A 19280-nucleotide genomic window follows, 5' to 3' on the forward strand; every position below is an offset into this window, starting at 1 on the left:
GATGTTTCTCTTCAATCTTGAGGAATTTATTATCTGAGAATACTGAGTTTGATGAAATATCATGGTGTTTGAAAAAAATATCTTTTTTTCTGAAAAACACAAACTCGAATATATTGCTGCTACTCATATTTATTATTATACATTGCAAGAATGGATCAAAAGCTCAACAGTGAGCATGATGCAAATTCACACATTTCATAGCCAGTCAATACAATTCAAACTGTTAAATTTCACTTCACAATTTAAGTAATCACAGTAAATATTCAGTGGTTGTTGGAGCAGAAATCCTCAGAATCTACAGCAAAGTCCACAAACGCCCGGCGTGCAGCAGCCACAGCAAATACGACACCTGGCGCCACGTTTCTGCCTCGTGTTATACAGAGTCTGTGTGAAAGAGGAGAGACATTAGCAGAGCACATCTCATGGAGGAAAATAACTCATATCACTTCAACGGTGTGAAGAATCAGCTTGAACTATTTGATCAAACTCATTTCTCCAAGTTCCTCACCTTCCATGAGTCTACTGATGTCTCCTCAGCTGCAGCTTGAACTTCACTACTGATTGGCTCCTCCAGCTCTTGCTCCTGTCAATCAAATGATTATAATATGAACAACATCACAGCTCAAATATTCAATTATTGTATCAAAATGGGTTAAATTCAACTGCTTACCTCTGTGAATTGGAAAGAAGAGGTTTGTTGAACACAAATAAATGTGAGCACGACTGCCACTGCAACTGCAACACTGAATGTCTTCATCCTGAAGCAAGTAGAATTCTCCTGATCGAGACGACTGGTTTCACTTTGTGGAGATCTTCTGTCAGATGTTGCAGTGAGCAGAAGCTGCTGGTATTTATACACACTTTGAGACACTCTTGCTTCATCAGTCACTGTACCTGCTTACAGGAATATCCTTGCAACACTCGGTATTCCAATCACTGCTATCTGCTCCAGGTGGGAAATTCCCCGGTGAAGAGGCCTTTCTTTGTTGTGTGCATGTTCATCACAGTTTTCAAACATTAACTGAGAATTAACCTTGGTATTGTTTAGATTTATGACTTTATCATGACATATAATTTTATTTGCGATGAGTGATCAGTTCCTCATAATATAGATTATTTACCATCACAATTAAAACAGCCACCATACGTTTTTCATGATGCTTTATCCAGTTGAGGGCCGTGGAGTGAATCACAAGATACGTCCTGAACCGCTCACAAGTCCATCACAGGACAATGAGCGTAAAACCCCACAATATCTTCAGAGGCTTATTTTCCCTGGTTTTAAAACTTTCATTTTTAGTATTTTGCCACATGAGACACTTCAGCATTTTTTACCCTCTTGCTGTCATCGAACACAACATAAAATTCCCATTAATTCTCAAATTGAAGTTTTAAGCTTATGAAATGTGGCCTATAGCAAGTAATTAATAAAAGATAGTTGCAGTTTCTTTCTGTATATTATGACTTGCTTATTTTTTTCCTGTTGTGTTGTGATTTCATGTCTGATTCTGTCCTTGTTCTTTGTTTGGTCACGTTTCATGTTTTGTAAGGCTGCTCCTTCGTACTTGTTCATGTTTCATGTTGTGTTTTTAAGTTGTTGCTGAGGTCTGACATCTTCCCTGAGCCCCCGAGGGTTCAAGTATTTCCTACTCAGCTCTTTATGTGTTAATGGTCACATTGGTGGCTTTTTTTTTAACCGACAACTCATTTCTTGTGACTAATTTCTCTATTGACTCAACAAAAATGTAAAGTCAAGACTGGCTGACTCTGCTAAATAGTGAAAATAAAATGTACATTCCACTCCATCGACGCTCCCAAACATTAATATCAAGCACTGAAAATTTGACTTTTGGATTGAAATGAATACCTTCTCCAGTTTTTTGCTGTTACACCACAGGGTTCAATCAAACAGAGCATATCAGGGCTGCAGAGTGTTTACATTTGCTGAACAACATCAGATTAGATCATGGTTGGTGGATGAATGGTGATGCACTAACAGCCAGCAATGATCAATCTCTTATCAGACTGTAAAGATTACACTCATCAATTGTAGGCCTCCACTTTAAATGATATCTATAAATTGAACCAGAAATCACATGTTAGATGCTAATATCGCAAGATGGATAAATATATCCTTATGGGGTTAAATCCCAGAAAGATTTGACTGAATCAGTAGGAATTGTTGAAGAAGTAATGTTGCACAATGTACATGACAGTAGCTGCTCTTCATGGGTTTTATTTGTATATTTTAGTCTGAAGTTCAACATTTCCCTGTGAGAGAGTTGGATTGGATTATTAAACACCTTGGAATAAATAGTTCAGTTTTCTTTGATGTTGAATCAATGAGAGAAATATTTGATCACATTGGATTACATGTAACTAATGAAGAAGACAATGAGTTTTTGGTGGATTGCAGATGTTTGATTTAGGTTTAACTTGACTGATGTTTCTCTTCAATCTTGAGGAATTTATTATTTGAGAATGCTGAGGTTGATGAAATGTCATGGTGTTTGAAAAAGTTTTCTTTTTTTCTGAAAAACACAAACTCGAATATATTGCTGCTACTCATATTTATTATTATACATTGCAAGAATGGATCAAAAGCTCAACAGAATCAGCATGATGCAAATTCACACATTTGGTAGCCAGTCAATACAATTCATACTGTTAAATTTCACTTCACAATTTAAGTAATCACAGTAAATATTCAGTTGTTGTTGGAGCAGAAATCCTCAGAATCTACAGCAAAGTCCACAGACGCCCGGCGTGCAGCAGCCACAGCAAATACGACACCTGGCGCCACGTTTCTGCCTCGTGTTGTACAGAGTCTGTGTGAAAGAGGAGAGACATTAGCAGAGCACATCTCATGGAGGAAAATAACTCATATCACTTCAACGGTGTGACGAATCAGCTTGAACTATTTGATCAAACTCATTTCTCCAAGTTCCTCACCTTCCATGAGTCTACTGATGTCTCCTCAGCTGCAGCTTGAACTTCACTACTGATTGGCTCCTCCAGCTCTTGCTCCTGCCAATCAAATGATTATAATATGAACAACATCACAGCTCAAATATTCAGTTATTACTTGAAAATTGGTTAACATCATCTGCTTACCTCTGTGAATTGGACAGAAGAGGTTTGTTGAACACAAATAAATGTGAGCACGACTGCCACTGCAACTGCAACACTGAATGTCTTCATCCTGAAGCAAGTAGAATTCTTCTGATCGAGACGACTGGTTTCACTTTGTGGAGATCTTCTGTCAGATGTTGCAGTGAGCAGACGCTGCTGGTATTTATACACACTTTGAGACACTCTTGCTTCATCAGTCACTGTACCTGCTTACAGGAATATCCTTGCAACACTCGATATTCCAATCACTGCTATGTGCTCCAGGTGGGAAATTCCCAAGGACTGGATAATGTTCTAATTGTGCATTTTTATTGGCACACACATTTTTCAAACATTTCCTCAATGTAAATATGTACGGATCAGTTCTTCCAAAAAATCAACATGCAATGCAAACTTCATGATGACACCCATTCAGAAAAACCCCAATGTCTTTTGGACCTGGCTACGAAATATCCTTGGAACAATTTGTTTTCCAATCACTGCTATGTGCTCCAGGATTTGGAAAAAAGTAATTCCTTTTTTCTGCCCAGGTCTCCAGACAGTATAAAGTGACAAAATGATATTGAATTTTGTGAAAAATATACAAATACAAAAATATCTGTGTTGCTTATGACAGCAGCAAACAATGCCTCATGAGTAACTCTGACAATATATCTCTCATGCACTATGTTGCTTTGAGTCCCACACACTTGATGTTGTGAAAGTTATGATGCAGATAATTTGTCACAACAGCTGCCCAACATGTGCTTTGTTGACTTATTTTGGTTGTGAGTTGGAAAAATTTGGCAGTGTTGGTTTTGATTAGAGAACTGCTGTAACAGTGTTAACACTGAATAAAATATGTCGAGTTTCGTTGTTGTTGAATCCATGACAGTTGCTGCATTTGATCACATTAAACTACATTAGACTGTTTTATCTCAAAAAGAAGACAGTCAGTGCTTTGTTTTTTTTGTAGATATTTGATTGATTTAGGTTTATCTACTTTTCCACTTCCTCAACTGAAAACTAAATCTAGCTGATAATTCCATTATGGACAGAAAATATAATTGATCATAAAAACTCAAATAATTTTGAACAAACAATTATTTTTTGCTACTAACATTTATTTATAATGCATTGCAGGTATCAAGACAATTAGATGGACACAGATAAGAAAATCCAGCATGAGCAAACTGTACATTTTAAAACCAATCAATACAATTGACGTTCAATTTCACAACCAGTCAACACACTTCAAATGGCAAAATTTCACTCCACAATTGAAGTAATCACAATAATTTCAAGTGGTTGTTGGAACAGAAATCCTCAGAATTTACAGTAAACTCCACAGACGCCCGGCGTGCAGCAGCCACAGCAAATACGACACTTGACGCCACGTTTCTGCCTCGTGTTGTACAGAGTCTGTGTGAAAGAGGAGAGACATTAGCAGAGCACATCTCATTGTTGAAAATAACTTGTAGCAATTATATGGGGTGAAGAATCAGCTTGGACTATTTGATCAAACTCATTTCTTAAAGTTCCTCACCTTCCATGAGTCCACTGATGTCTCCTCAGCTGCAGCTTGAACTTCACTACTGATTGGCTCCTCCAGCTTTTGCTCCTGCCAATCAAATGATTTTAATGTGAACAACATTGCAGCTTCTAAACATTAAATTATTACATCAATTGCACTTATTTTGAGTTTTGTTCTTGCAACACTCAATATTCTAATCACATTCATATTATCCTGGTGTGAAATTCCTTGGGAATGGGAACATTTCTTGTTGTGCGCTTCATTTTTACTCACTCATTATCAGCAATTGCTGATCGGTTCCTCACAAAATCAATGTTGCATCTCATATTGAAAACAAAACCCACAACCAACAACAACAAAAAACTCCATGTCAGTAAGTGGCACATTGCTATATTTAGCTTATTGCTTTTACCTACTTTTTCTGCTTTTCTGTGTCGTGAACCAAAACTATCCCACCCAATTCAATGAGGAGACTCCAGGTTGTGTATTAGAATGTACAGAGGCATCTACTGGTCTCGTTTGTTCCTGGCGTTGTTAATGAGTTGAGCTGCAGCTTTTGTTTTTGAGCCAACTGGAAATGGAGCAATTTCTAATATCTGAACTAAACAACATAGTTGTACACTGCTTCAGCAGACCACAACCTTATTTGCGCCATGGACCGGCTTAATCTCATACAATATTTTCACAGACCGGCCTTTTGGTGTGGCGGATAAATACAACAAAATAAAATTATATGACCAACACAAAAACTGTGGTTATTCTTTTATCTCCTCACTGGGCCCTTTCCCCTTTGAAAAGAAACTTTCCAAAGATGTCTGTTTGTTACTCATTTTGCTCGCTTGTCGGTTTAATATTCGCGCTAATGTATCACGTGACCGAGACAAGCGTGAGTCATAGACGTATGTAACGGAGAGAATTCGGTCATTTTTCAAAATAAAACATTGTTCAGACTTGGGATGCGGTACGGCTTCTGGGACCAAATGAGATGGCTTTTCTTGTGTTTTTCTATTAAGTAAATGATTGTTTTGAGTTTGGGTTAGGGTTATCTCGTGACATCACTTGGTGACATCAGTTGGGCATGTGTTCTTGCTGCTCCCAGTGCCTCATTTGTCATCTTCTGTGAACATTTGTACTTTATTTTGGACATTTGGATTTTTTTTGTTTACTTGTTGGGAATGAAGATGAGCATCTGTTCAACAACAGCAGTCTGCCATGAGCTATCTTCAGCTCAGGGTGAGCATCCATCCTTCCATCTTCAATACTACTTCATCTTGTGCAGGGTCGCAGGATCCTGGAGCTGACTCCAGCTAATTGGAGATATGGGGTACACGCTGAAGAGGTCGCCAGTACATCACCGGGCAAATAGCGAGAGAGACAACCACACACTCTCACACCTATAGGCAATGTAGGGTCACCAATAAAGCTATTTGAACCCAGATCTTCTCACTGACTGCTAATCACTCTTCCACCATGTGGCTTTAAAGGTGAACAGTTGTTGCAGTACTTTGTTTGTTAGACACTGGCATTAATGATGATTTGAATTTCTATCTAGATGCCCTGGAAGAAATGACTGAAAGAGTTAAGCAAATATAATTATAAGAGAGTCATTTACTCTGAAACACTTGTCATTTCCCCGTACTTTCAGCAAAAAAAATCACTTTCAGAAGATATGTCTTTCTTCATATGTATTTCTGAATCTGTGTTGCTTGGTTGAGTCAGAGCTGCTGTCCTACTCTTGTGTCATCATGCAAGAAACCAACTTAAAGCAAACAATTCCTGAGGAATGTTCAACTTTCAGTGTGTTTTTCACTACAGCGTTTCCCTCAAAACATGAATGTGAACTTTTGCTTAACCTGAAGTATTAGGAGTCATACAGTGACCTTGAACAGTTTATTTTTCTCACATATTGAGCAGGTTTTTTTTATTATTAGTATCTAAATGTACAGTTACATGGCATAACAGATCCTACTTCTGCTATATTCATGAGAAGAGAACATTTTAACATTTATTCAAAGTACTTTGTTGAGGTTAAAGATAAAAAAAAAATTACAGTTTCAATGTTTTAATTGTAGATCAAATTATTGCCTGTGTAAATCAAATCAATTTATCAGGATGCCATTTTAATGCAGGACATCAAGCTTATTTTTCTCTTTCTCAATTGGTACTCTGATTTGTCGTTACATTTTTCACATGTACCTTTTCTTGTAATACAGAAGAAACAAGTTGCTACAAAAACCACAAACTGCAAACTTGAGCTTACTGGGTGTCAATTTTATTAGAGACAAAAAGTGGAAGCAATGATTTTAGTCTGAGGTGAAATCCTCAAAACCTACAGCAAACTCCACAAAACCCAGGAGTGCAGAACACACCAGAACAATCACGTGGTTTGCAGCAAAAGCGACAATCCATGCCACGCTTCTGTCTGCTATGAGACGGCGTCTGGGTAAAAACCAAGAGACATGAGTTGTTCAGCATTGTCATTGAGCACGACCACTCTCTCAGATGATGCTCTCTACTCCAGACCATAGAGTGCAGAGCAGCATGTATTTTTGGGTGCTCAGCCAGCCATTCAGGTGAAGTTACATACCTGTCCAGGGCTCATGAAGGTCTCCTCATGAGCAGCAACTGGACTCTCTGGTTTTTCTCCCAGGTCATGCTCCTGTGAATTAGATGTTAATATGAACATGATCAATTTATATTTTTAATAAATCCTTTGTAAAAAACATGACATTAGCTCAAGCCCTTACCTGAATGGTTGGGGTAGCTGAGCTTTGTTGCATAATACAACAGGGAAATGCAAGCAAAAGCACTACAGCAGTTGCAACACTGAATGGCCTCATGTTTGGAAGGTATGGAAATTCATCAATATCTTCTGATCTTTTGGTAATATTACTCAGCTCCTTTTAGTTTTTCCTGCCCGATGTTTTTATCTGCAAGATGTGCTGACATTTATACTCACTCGGTACACTGTTGCCTCATGGCTGGCAGAATATGTAGTATTGCTGGGAACAGACTGGCACCCCTCACAGTGTATTGCTGGGAATGGGAGTTCAATTTGATCAATCATTGACAACATCTATTTTTTGTTGTTTTCACAGAAGCAGAGGACATTATGAAGATGTGAAGATATGAGAATGTCTTCTGGTTTTATAAAGTGTTTCTGCTTATGATATTGATAGAGGAGGTTGATTTTTCTGTCAGTGTGAATGTCTCTGAGGGGTGTTAGTGGTCTGTTGATGGTATGCAGTGCAAAACTTTCCCCCCAGCTGTGGGTAGTTCCTGCTTTCTACTGTTCATTTGAAGAACATGCACTGGAGCAGGAGGTTTTCTGTAGCAGAGCAACTGAAATGAATTAGTGGGTCATGAAAGTGGCAAAAAATGATTCAGCCTCTTTCAGTCACTTCATCTCAGAGGAAATGTTTGCAATCTGAGTTAGATCAGCAGAGATGTTGACACAAGGAAATTCTCCATCCACGCTGCCTTTTGGCTGTATGAAGATCTATTAAGTGTGCTAAAAAAAAAAACGTTTATCATACCTGTGGTCAAGTATTGTGGTCAAGACCACCTATCCCAAAACAGAATCCAGACCAAGTCCAGAGCTGCTCACGATCAAGGCATAACCAAGAGGCAGAGACCGGGTTGAGCTGGAAGCCTTTGTTCCGGAGGACTCCAACACTACCTGCCTGTGGCAACTAATTTTAATGAAAATGATCTCTACACATCTCCAAAATGTTTTTGAAATCAAAATGTTCATAGTTGCTTCTACAAAGTGACATTGTGTCGGGACAGAAATTAGCTTCTGAGAAAAAAAAACTGATCTTCCCATGTATGTCAACAAGAAAACTGACTTAAATCAACATACCAAAACAAGCTCAAGGAACAGTAAGAGTCTAAGGAAAATATAGGACAGGGAACACGGTCTGGACACTCATCAGGATGAAACATGAAGCACTGAACAGACAATCAGGGGGATAGACCGCGCTACTGAGAATAATCTGCAGAAAATTGTTTTCAGTTCTTGTTTCAGAAAAGTTGCATCTGCAGACAGCAATGTGTCCATCACAACCATTGTACACATAGGAATGATGGAAATTTTGAAAACGCAGCAGTATGCATGCCAAGTTACTGTTTGGTGGCGTGTTTTGGTGATGCAACGACACATGCGTGCACATTCAAACCTGTCCTTGGACAATGCATAGGCCATATACTGTATGTATATCTGGAAGTATGCGTCTGCACTAATCCAGATGATGGTGTATTAAAACGTAGTAAATATAGACTTTGTTTAAGCAGTGGAATTAAATTCACAAACACTCTGACAATGTAGTTCACTTGCAAATTTCTGGATACACTGTTGACCACAACAATAGTGTGAATAGTATCCAATGTTTTCCCCCTGTTTACATGGTGACAGAAACAGTGCAGTTTTTTATTTTGTTTTTTCACTTTGAAACCATTTTTCTGAAAGTGCCAATTTCAGATCCTCCAAAAAACCAAACAAACAACCTAAACACAACAAAGTGAACTGCTTTCACTTGAAACCATCTTATATAAACAGTGTTTGAGATCTTTAAACACATAATGGAGAGGGAACCTTGATGCATTCAAGGTGAGTAGTTAAGGTAGGACGCATGGGGGGAGGGTGAAGAAATGACAAAACACCCGAATATAACATGAACAAACAAAGGAGACGTGGAATATGAAATCAACCAATACACAAAAAATTTACCTGAACCTTTAGATGTGACCAGACCACAAAACAAGTTCCACTTTGGGAGCCATTTTCAAAAAGTTGCTTTCATCAGACCCCTGAAATTCAACTGTACATTTTCACTTGAAAGCATTACGTAAACGAGGCCTCAGTCTTCTCTGGGCCACCAGGCCAGGTAAATCATAGATTTTATTCAAATTGTGTAAGGAATGCGGCTTGTTCTTTTCTTCATTACTATTACACAGGTATTTTAGCTTTCATTTTCCCATGACCAGATAATACTCTCATTTGTAAAATATAAGACCAGATGATTTTGAAAGTGTTATAGGAGAAAGACATAATGATTGTGACATGTGATAGTGAATCATGGAGACTAAGGGAGCGTCCAAAAGACTTGACACGTCCCCCTATCCGTTTCTGATTCATCATGCATGCATGACTGTATAAAACGTCCTCCACTTTAACTCACTCATTCTATTTCAAACAGCTTTTATTCATTACTTTTAAAAAAAAAAGAGGAAAGGAAATGCACAACAGCTTAATTGCAACCAAACCCATTGCATTAAACACCCGCTGTCCGTCCTCCTCCTCTCCTGCTGCATTTCTTTACACCACAACCTCGGCCACAGGGTTTTCAGTCTCTTCAGAAAATCAGGCCCTGGCAGCAGTACTGGTCATGTTTTGTCTTCCCTTTCTCTGCACGCACGCGCACACACACACACACACACACACACACACACACACACACACACACACACACACACACACACACACACACACACACACACACACACACACACACACACACACACACACACACACACACACACACACACACACACACACACACACACACACACACACACACACAATCGATCCTGTGCTCTAAGTGTAAATTGCATCTGACAGACTGTGCTTTTCAGGCTTGTATAGGCCGTGGACTTTGAGTTAGCAGACTGCAGCTCTGTAAACATATTTAATTTGTTCACTTTCCACTGGCAATGAAGCTGGTGTATGAAGGAGGGATGTTTTGACTATTTTCAACTGAGCAAACACTTAATCCCTGACTCCAGATTAGTTTCACTCTCTTGCTTTTCTCTCCTCCTTTATGCGCCTGGCACTGGCGGTCTTTGGGGTGGTGAGACTTTTTTTTTTTTTTTTTTTACACAATACAGGGAACTCAGCCAAAGCATGTGTAACACAGGAAGAAAATCCTACGCGAGGCTGTTGTAATTAGTTCAATAAATGTTTTCACTTGCATGTATTAGAAACAAAGTGGGGCTTATTACGGCACAAGGGTGTTTTTTTATTGTGAGAGCTTGTAAGCGGATGATGTCTTCTGCATGGAGTCAAAGGGCGCTGCTTTTCTGCGGCTATGAAACAATTTAACAGGAGCCCTCGCACCAACAAAATCTGTTTTCTACTACTGTAGATACTAAAAACAAAAAAAACAAAAAAATAGCTGTTCTGTTTCCTAATACAAGGATGGAATAAACTCATCTATGAATGGTGGTTGAACTTAAGCTCTTTGTATCACTTTCCACTTATAAAGAATATAAATAACTGATACCTGTGCCATGGCATGCTCTTTTAATTTGTTTTAATCATCTGCTAAGTAACATGGTTGCCTATAACTTTCATTAAAATCTGCGACATAGCCCGGATGCTTGGAAACATCTATAAAAATTGCTTGGCGAGGCTCTTTAAATGGGATTACAGAGTTTCTGAAGCCATTTTAAGCATTTAACGCAGTAGAGGAGATGCTCATTACGGAGTTAGATCACACGTAGCCTTGAAGCGGCAGCGTTTTCGAACTTGTAATACCTTCGCTCACAATCCCAACAAGCCTGGCTTTAATGGTCTGAAGCTTTCAGTCAGGGCCCTGAAAGCTCCAGCGATAGATGTGGCTTTCCGGAGGGTGTTGGGGCAGGAGAAGGAGGGGTGCTGTGCAGGTTCGAGGGGGCAGAGAGGGGGTCAGGCACATTCGCCACTGGGTGTCGGCCAAACCAAATTGCTGCCACATGAATGACTTGTGCGCTTGTGATCAGGAAACTAAAGGGAAAGAGAGGCAGCGGACGGCTTGCGAGCGGCATGGATAGGTAGGAGCTCTAAGCAGATGGGTAAACAGAGAGTAAACACAGAACGAGGCAGCATGGGTGTGCAGTAAGCTCTCGACAAGTGACATGATGCCTACAAAAGAGCAGCAGCAGGAGGAGTCTTCGGGAGGGCCTGTAATTTGCTATGGTTGCGACCTGCGCTTGTTAATTAAGCCGTGAGATGGACGGACGCCATTGTTCTCGTCTTCGCCACTTCCTGGCACTTGGGAGGCGATATATTTAGCTGTCTCGTGTGGCCCACGCGAGCCGTGGTTGTTTTCAGGTGACGAGGGCTGTCTCCCGCAGCCTGCCAGGTCACAGCCTTGTCAGGCCTGTAAAAATGTTTGTAAAGTGAAAGAAAACCCAGAAAACTGTGGTCTTGTGCCAAAAAAGGGTCTTCACTGGCTCTGTAATGACAGAGCTTCTCCCGGCGACGGGCCCCGCGAATGTCAGCCTGTACTCTCAGCGGTAAACTAACTTGTTTTCATTCTTTATTAACCTTAGCAGAGAGTAAACATCAGCAGGGGGAACAAACTCATTGGAGAATTACCCATCTTCGCTGCAGATCCAATTAAAATGACCAAGACTGTAATTAACCGGGAATCTTAATTGGCCCGCAAAGTTAATTAATCCATATAACCTTCAAGGCAGACTCGTAAAGACCTGAACTCATATGGCTGGAATACGTTACAGGAGACATTTGCAGTGGAAATGCTTAGTTTTCCAGCCACCCAGGAGCATTTAGTAAGCAAAATGGTCTTTTCAACACCGCATCTTGTCCCTTTTTCTGAAAATCCTAACGCCCACCACTTATTCCAAGCAGGCGGTCGAAATGAGGCTCACTGGAAATTGCTCCTGTTTTATCCATGTCGCTTTACACCCAGCTTTTATAACGTAACGTGGCAAGCATTACACGATGAGGGACTAATGATATATTTTCTCAGCTGGAACGTGAGAATTGCACCGCGGACCCGAAAACAGTGTCGAGTCTCGGTAAATTAGCGCACGCCGCTTAAGCAAAAAGCGAACAGCTTGCCAGAGCCTGGCTCAGGGTCCCGTAGAGAAGCCACTACACTGCGTGGTGGGTGGGAGGGTGGGTGGGAGGGAGGACGGGCCAGCCACAGGAGATACCGAACGTATGGAGGGAAAGGAAGCTCAATGTCAGCGAGAAGTCAGCACGAGTCTCGGCAAACCCAGACTTCACCCTCTGACAGCTCGGAAATATCCATTTTAATAAGGGGGAAAAGTGGATTTGGCCAGACATCTTCGTTCCTCCCATGGAAACTCATCTGTCCTGGTGTGAGGCGACACCCTCAGCGACTTTTGAAGGCTGAGCGCAGCAGACGTCTACAGACCAGCAGGCCCCTCCAAAGGCATCTGTGACATGGTCTTCTGGTTTGTAGAAATGAATTCATTTTAAATCCACTTTATATTAATTCTGCACACTCCTGAAGGTCAGCTGGTTTCAAATCAAACCATTTGATATTTTCCCTGTGATTTCTTTTCAGGTTTTTCACGACCTATCCTTTGAGAAATGTTAGTCATGGCTTCCACTACTTCTGATCTATATAGCTGATTTGCCGATCTTCAGAACTTTTCTGATTGTTGCTCTGGAAAACATCAGTTGCTCTGGAAAACATCATCTGTCAACTGGACGGTATTCAGACCCTTCACCTAAGTGAAATAATTTCCAACCACCCATCTTTACACTTGCTTGATACACACAACACAGAGTCACCAATTAACCTAATTAGTATGTCTTTGGATTATGAGAGGACAACAAAATAAGTTCAACAGGGTTAGGCCCCTTTTACAGGACAGCGTTTCAAGTGAAAGTTCGTCATTTTTGCTTCAGAAAGTTTGTGCATTTACATGGCAACGTTTAGAAAACAATGTTCAAAAGGCAGAAATGCTGAAAATGATGTAGTTTTCATGTAGGGCCAATAGTGGGTGCGGTTTTTGCAATGAGACACACACACACACACACACATGCCTGTAGAGGAAAATATGCTATAAATATTAACAATGGCCAGTACACCGACATTCATATGGATAGAGAACCAAGTTGGATCTCTGTTACTCATGACTCTCAAACTATAAAAAGTTGATTTCCAAAACTTGTGTTTTCAGTGGCTCCCTCTGGACAGCCAACATGCAACAACACTTTTCTGTTTTCACTTGTTGCGTAAACACAGCCTAAGAACCAGTTTCCTTCTCTTCTATTTACTCTAAACTATCTCAGGTTAGAAGATCCTTAAAGCCGTTTTTTTTTGTTTTTTTTAATTCAAACATGTGTTATTAACTTTTGAATGTGTACTCATTGCACTCTTCTTTTTGTCTGTCATCTTGAATTTACATTTTTTTCCCCTTGTTTTTGATTATGTTTTTCCTCTGTTGGAAACTCCGAGTCTGATTGCAAATTACTGTTGCCTCTCAAGTTCAAATCCATGACAGTTTGGGCTGAGAAATTATTATAATGTCAGCCACTTCACCGAAAATGAAGCAAAAAAAGAAATCAAAGGGAGGAAAGAAAAAAAAAAAGTGTATTTACTAATGAGTCATCGGACCACAACACATCGTTAGGTTTTGCCCTCGGCCTCTCACTTCCTCGGTTGGACAAAACAAGGTGGTGGTTAGAACATCTCCGCGGAGTGAGGCATTTGTCTAATCAGCACTGACTTAGGAACTATTTATTTGCACGTTTATACTTTTTCAACTCATGCCTCAATACCATGGTTACTAAATAGTTAAAATGAGCTCCATAAGTAATTATGACTTGATATTATGTCACCAGAACTTTAACTTGTGAAGTGCATTTGAGTTCTAAAGTGAACACTCTGACAATACTATATTCTTTATAGTTATGTGGATTATGTCAATGAATTTAAGTGAATTTAACATGAAAACATATTTATTTTCTTTATGTGGGCACAAAATCCCCCAGTATTTGGTCATAAGCACATATTAGCAAAACTGCAGGTGAATTTATTTGCTATTAAATATTTTAATATATTTTCTCCAGGCTGGAAAACAAAGTATCTGCCGTGCACATTTGATAAAAGCTGATATTTAGCCCACATAATTAATTCACAATATCTTAAAATGTAGCTATAAATTATATGATATATAATGTCTTGCTATTAGATTTACTTATTTAGTTTTAATATAATTCTGTTTAAAAATGTAAAGAAAATGACCTTGTTTGGAAAATGCGTGAACCTGACCCCATGTTTTTGCTACAGCTGCACTTACCCTAAAGCTCTCTGGTGATTTGTTGGGTTTTTCTATTTTCTCTGTTAAAAGCACCGAGGAATGTATTTGGTGATCTTTAAATAAAGTTGAATTGAATTGAATTGACTTGTTGCCCATGTGAGACCCTGCCCACACCAAGAAAACAGCTTTTCTCCACACATTCATATAATACAGTTAATTACAATTAACCTAACCCAGAAGTGTTTTTTTTTATATTGTCTTTGCTTTATCATTTATGTTATATTGTATAATCTCGCTCTATACATAAAGGGCTACTTACAATGCCCCGACATCTCCCTCTGCCTCATGCTTAAATATGTTCCTTGAGAGATTAATTATTAATTTGCATGAATGAGAGGCAAAAAAAACCCCTACTTTTTGCGACATTAATGAATAATGTGACTCACTTATTTTCAAGACATAAGAAAATGTTATACCCCTTTAAAATCAAGAGGGTTTCACACCACCTCATGAATCTTCTTTGGGGGTCGGGCTCAGGTTGGAAATCACTGCTATGAAGGGCCCAGCAAGTACAGCTCAGCAACCAGGTTTTTATAATCTCTGATAGACTACAAATTAAACTTAAGTATTTATTAATCTCATTATTTACATTTAAATTCCATTAGAAAAGGGAGTAAAAAAGCCCATGTGTTGCTTTCTCATCTCGCAGTGAGGAGAAAAGCAAATGCAGTTCGCATGTTCACCCTTTTCTCTTGGGTTCCTATCACTTTCCATAAGATTCAGAGATTAAAGAGTATTTTTCTTTAGTTTTTTTGGTTTTAGTTTTTTAGCTTTTTTTTCTTTACATTTGAAGTTTTTGCACGAAATTGCTTTCCCTTCACAATTTCTTAGGGTGACAGAAACTACAGGACCAGACCACCAGACTGTACCGCATGATTCTCATGTTACATTAGGCAAATACAAAGCCTGTTAGTTTGTTGGAGAACACAAGCCACAGTGCCTCACACGTATTTCCCCGTGTTTTCAGTGTGCTGTGGCTGATTGTATCAGTCAATACACTCCGTAAACTCGGTCATGTAACCTTGCGTAACGCAGGCGTTCCCCTGGCTGAATCCACTGGTCAGAAAGCAAACACAACATATAAAAAAAAAAGAAAGAAAAAAAAAACTGCTACCAAATAGCCGCCAGTCTCTTGCACTATTTATTCCAAAACTTCAGCAGCAGTGTATTTCCTACAAATAATGGCTCCTTTGATGGTTCCTTAATATGTTTCTTCCAGAGATTCATTCAATAAAGAAATCTAAAACGGCCTCAGAGGCTTCAGCTCTACATTGGTTAAGTTAAATTTAAATGTTTTGGAGAGCCACATTACTTCTTTTTTTATGATTTTGATTATAATGGGGTCTTATTTAAAACACATGGATGTAGTAATATTCAGCAGCTGCAGCGCTCTGCCTCCGGGGCATTCTTTGTTCAGCTAGGAGGAAGAGGTGGGGGGGTGGTGGTGGTGGTGGTGGGGGGGGGGGGGGGTTGGGTAGGAAAGGAAAAGAAAAACTTCCACATGCTAACATTTACACAGTGATTTCTTTTAATTGCACTCTACTTTTTAATTTGCCCTGGACTAATGCTTTTAAAAGCAGGACTGGAGGTATTTTATTGAAGTCATGCCTTCTGCCGGACCAAGTTTTCCTGATTGCTGCGGCCTCGCTGCCTGGCTCCTTCCTACCTGACAACCTGTGTTATCCCTTTCACTCACTATGTCAAACATGCCACACGGCATTTAGACTTGGAGAGCACGCTGACTGGGTGAGCTTCCTCCAGGTCCACTCTTCAAAGGATTAGGCTGATTTAGCGTTCCTCGTGCTGGTTGAAGGGCAAAGTCAGAAAGAATCACGAATAAGCGCGGGCTTGAACTGGAAACGCAGATGACCTAATAGATATATGTCGCTGCTTGAAAGGGAAAGGGACTAATGTTAAACTGATCCTAATCTCGGCAGCCAGAGGCCAGGCGTAATATTTAGTTAAACACTTCCAGTCATCATAAAACATCTGTCAAAGCAGTGAAAATACATCCAGAGCTGATGAGCTCTTTAGGATTTAGGGCCATCTGATATTGAAGTGGGAGGACAAAACTCACTTAACGTGTTGGAAAACATTTTAAATGCACTCATACACAAAGGAAACAGTGAATTTCCCTTCTAATGCCTTGAAATTTTGATGATCTATCAGTTGTTTTGGCTCTATAGCTTCACGATCTGGAAGAACCAATAATTCAGATATTTTCACTTAAACTGGATAGAATGAATCCCTCCCATTGACATGAGGTAGGGTTAGCACCCACTCAACTAGTTTATAATCTTTTTCTTTTTCTGTAACTTTTAAATTTCTGTTAATGTTCCTATGAACCCCATTGACTCGAAATGCTATTGGACACCGCCAGTCTCATCTGCATACAAAAGCAGGAGCCTCCGTTATAAAAGCACAGGTCTGCTATAGATTGTAGAAAGTGTCTTATTCTAGATTCCATTGACATTTTGACAACCTCTAAGCAAGCACAGCTTAAGGCCCCCTGCTGTGACCTCTGACACTCCCCAAAGGGGGTCCATGACCTCAGGTTGCGAGGCCCTGATCTCGAGGTCATAATCATTAAAACAGGCAGACGGCAAAGAAGAAAATACAAATTGCAGATGAAAAAAGATGATCTTTATCTAAATCTGATCTGTTCTTTAGTACTTAAATCCAAACGGCCTGTTGTTTGAGATACTTTCCCTGTGAGTTTAGAAATCTTTAACCAAACTCATCTAAACTGGAGCTCAGTCTCAACTTGCACTCATCGGTAGGTCTTTCACTAGGCAGGACTCAGTTGTATGACTATATGACTTTTTGGACAATATTGAAAATGTACCATCTGACATGACGGGAGATGAACTGTATCAACATGAGTATTGTTATTATTATAACACAGTCGTGTATGACTATAACAGATAATATCAAATATTCCAATTTTCAGGTATGTTTTTGATACACGTCTGTTATGTAGTCCCTGAACACATAAGTATGATCTACAAGGACTAACATTCAATTTGGCTGGCATTTTTCAGAACAGGTGTTCCAATGTGGTACCCTGCCATAAAGTAATTACTCTCAATATTTCTTATCTTAATTAATTGGGGACTTTTGTTGTCAACAAGACCAATCCATCTCAATTTTGCATTTGGTTTTCAAGCCGGAGTCATTTCTGTGCACAATTTCCCTGTGTCAACAAGGTTTTTTTTCTTCTAGCATTTCACTATACTTGGACTATAACTTAGACCAAGCCATTACTTAAAACATTCTCTGTTGTCCAGTTCTCTTCCAATTCATCTGGACAACATTAGGACAGCATATGATTGAGGCATCTAATAATTGTAGATGCGTGTGGATTCTTCTTGATTTTATTTGATATTATGTCAAATTACTGATGTGTAATTAAACATTATTCCATGTGTGGTTTGCCATATGAGAAGTTATCCACGATACTTCGCAGCACCTCAGAAATTCCAACTGGTTAATCTTTCTTTTTTAATTCAATCAGCATCAATTAGAGGTTTATAGATCCGTATTTACAAGCTTGCCCCCTGTTGTGGTCCAACCATAATAACACTCCATAATAGTGATGTAGTGAACACTAAAACACTAATGGCAGTGACACCAGGTCCTCAGCAGCCCAGAGGAAGCTGCTCTCATTGGGTATTCTATCTGGGTGTGATTGCAGTGTATGGGACCACTTTGGAGCCATCAGTTAAAAGTGCCCGAAATCATTTGATAGATGTGCAACCTCAAGTGTCCAGGAAATCAGGCAAAGGCTTGCCAGAGGATCCTTTCAGCAGCGCGCACTGTCACATTGTATTCAAGCCTTGGTCCGCTCGAGCGATTACCAAACTCGTCGTCCCTGAGAAGCAACAAATCCTTTTGCACTCAAATGTTTCCTGCCCGTTCGCAATGTGTCATCCACCCGACTGTATGCGTCGACATTCTTCATCGTGTCACTGGAATAATAGAAACAGATCTGAAGGCCATTAAAGTCTTCATCTGAGTCAGAGTGGATTCTGCATTTCTCTGATTCATCAGTCGCTCGGAATAAGCAGGAACGCTTCATTAGAGGGGTAAATGGAAAAGTGAGTGTTTATGATCTCAATTACCACCTTTGCTTTAGTGCCTGCTTTAATCATAGTCATATCCTTCTTCCTCACCCAGCACTACAAAGCCTCCCGCTACAACGGCACACATGCACATGTTTGCACACAAATAAAAAAGAAACTTTATGTGTCTCAGACCGTAATAAGCCGCGGACAAAAACCGTGTGACTTCTTTTATTGAAGTGATGACAAGTTCATATGCAAACCTCTTTGTATTTGTTATATCAAAGAAAGTGAGACTCCTCCATGTTCAACAATCCTGCTAAAAATGATAACGCTTCTATTTGCAGGACCTCTCTTCATAAACCAGCTCACAAAGTCAAATAACCTGTGGCACAAAACCTTTCACCATGATGATCATCATTATAGTTAATCACCATTCATTTCCAGTTTCACAAGAGCCCACAAGATCAAACACCGAGTATTTTGAGCATTCT

The 19280-nt window shown here is 39.6% G+C and overlaps 2 protein-coding genes across 2 annotated transcripts; both read right to left on the reverse strand.

The window, feature by feature from the left end:
- Positions 1 to 288: 288 nt before the first annotated feature.
- LOC308133262 (hepcidin-like) lies at positions 289 to 757 on the reverse strand (the record flags this gene model as incomplete). The annotated part of the gene is made up of 3 exons (XM_080500563.1): positions 289 to 384; positions 509 to 583; positions 671 to 757. 3 exons carry the CDS (start codon positions 755 to 757, stop codon positions 289 to 291), a joined length of 258 nt encoding a protein of 85 aa, XP_080356689.1.
- Positions 758 to 2732: 1975 nt separating this feature from the next.
- LOC308133264 (hepcidin-like) lies at positions 2733 to 3201 on the reverse strand (the record flags this gene model as incomplete). The annotated part of the gene is made up of 3 exons (XM_080500567.1): positions 2733 to 2828; positions 2953 to 3027; positions 3115 to 3201. The coding sequence occupies 3 exons, from the start codon at positions 3199 to 3201 to the stop codon at positions 2733 to 2735; spliced, it is 258 nt and encodes an 85-aa protein (XP_080356693.1).
- Positions 3202 to 19280: the final 16079 nt, after the last annotated feature.

The sequence above is a fragment of the Blennius ocellaris genome (genome assembly GCF_963422515.1).
Source record: "Blennius ocellaris genome assembly, chromosome: 8".
Taxonomy (NCBI): Eukaryota; Metazoa; Chordata; class Actinopteri; order Blenniiformes; family Blenniidae; genus Blennius; species Blennius ocellaris.